This window comes from Volvox carteri (assembly GCF_000143455.1).
Source record: "Volvox carteri f. nagariensis unplaced genomic scaffold VOLCAscaffold_87, whole genome shotgun sequence".
Taxonomy (NCBI): domain Eukaryota; kingdom Viridiplantae; phylum Chlorophyta; class Chlorophyceae; order Chlamydomonadales; family Volvocaceae; genus Volvox; species Volvox carteri.
The window spans coordinates 292,942-294,481 of NW_003307630.1; the positions used below are offsets into that span (position 1 = coordinate 292,942).

Below are 1,540 nucleotides of genomic sequence, written 5' to 3' on the forward strand. Positions count from 1 at the left end.
TTAGTTTACAGACGACAACCCACCACACCATTCTTGCCACCTCTATATATGTTAAGCTTGCACGCTCCAGGTTCTGTACGGCGCTGGGTACGGTTTCGACTCCTCCTCGCTGTCCACCAGTGACCAGCCCGACGAAGCGGCCTGCTGTCAGGCCTGCTACAGCAGCCCCACCTGCCGCTACTGGGACTATGTTCGCAGTAGCCGTGTGTGCCGCCTCAAGACCGACCAAGGGCAGTCAGGGCAGCTCATCCCTGGATTCTTCTACCCACATCGAGACCGAGTAGCGGGCGCGAAGAGGGGTATGTGCATATGTATGTACCAGCGTTTTTTTTGCGGAATATTCCGAATTCGGAATAAAAAATTGTTCGCGGTCCTGAAAATTAAGGATAAATAATGTTCCGACCGTACAAGTTCATTCCTCCAGCCAAAAATGGACTGTTTATGCCAAACACTCGGGGAAAGACTTGGTCATGGATCGGTTTTCCAGTCATGGATTTGGTCATGGATGCGGTCATGGATCCGGTCATAATTTGCCATTAAGTCATGGATTTGGTCATGGATGCGGTCATGGATCCGGTCATAATTTGTCATTAAGTCATGGATCCGGTCATGGATCAGTTCATAGTTTGCATAAGCAAGTGCAGGATATGACTGGTTGGGGTCATGAGATGCGTGGTCATGATGTCATTTATGATGGGATTTATGACAGGTTATGGGACCGCGATATGACCGTATTCAGTCATGGCTGCACCTTATGACCCCATGAGGTCATAAAGGTGGTCATGTACCTGCTCATAAATATGCGGAACATGACCAGGTCATATTGCGCATGGTATTCCATGATGCAACAATGCAGGCCATGACCACCCTAGCCCATGTTTTGCACTCATTCCATGAGTCGTACACTGCACTCCATGACCACCCTGGCCCATGTTTTGCACTCATTCCATGAGTCGTACACTGCACTCCATGACCACCCCGGCCCATGTTTTGCACTCATTCCATGAGTCGTACACTGCATTCCATGACCACCCTGGCCCATGTTTTGCACACATCCCAGAAGTTGTTCACTGTGGGCATATAAGTCTTGACCAGCAACCCATCAATATGTGGGCTCCAGACTCCAAGTCTGCTATCACAAATAAATGTATGTACTCCAACACACCACACTGTTAAGGTGACAAACCTCAATGTTTCAGTGGACCACTCAGGTAAATCACCCACCAGCGCTGCTAGCAGCATCCTATCAAGTAAGCCGGATCACATGCAGCTCAACTACATTCCTGAACCACAACTGCCTTCCACTATCAATATCATAGCTATGAACTTCACTCCTTGCAGGTCTCAATCCGTAAACCTCCAGGGACTTAAGTGTGTGCACTAGTAGTAATGCCTGACCTCATACATTTCTCTATATGCCACCAAGCCATCTATTACAGCTATTAAAGCCGCTAGAATGTCTTACAGGAGACATACATGTTAACCATATCATAGTACTTTAATGCCATGGATAAAGCTAGTATAAAGTTAACAGTAAACA

General features: G+C 47.5%; 1 protein-coding gene across 1 annotated transcript in view; it reads left to right on the forward strand.

Annotated features, from left to right (window-relative positions):
- Nucleotides 1–1,190: 1,190 nt before the first annotated feature.
- Nucleotides 1,191–1,540, forward strand: part of VOLCADRAFT_99427 (uncharacterized protein) — a gene marked incomplete at both ends in the record, with an annotated part of 3,524 nt that continues 3,174 nt past the window's right edge. The window contains one exon of the mRNA XM_002958154.1: nt 1,191–1,250. Within this exon, the coding sequence (XP_002958200.1) occupies nt 1,191–1,250 (60 nt within the window). The remainder of the gene's footprint in view (nt 1,251–1,540) is intronic.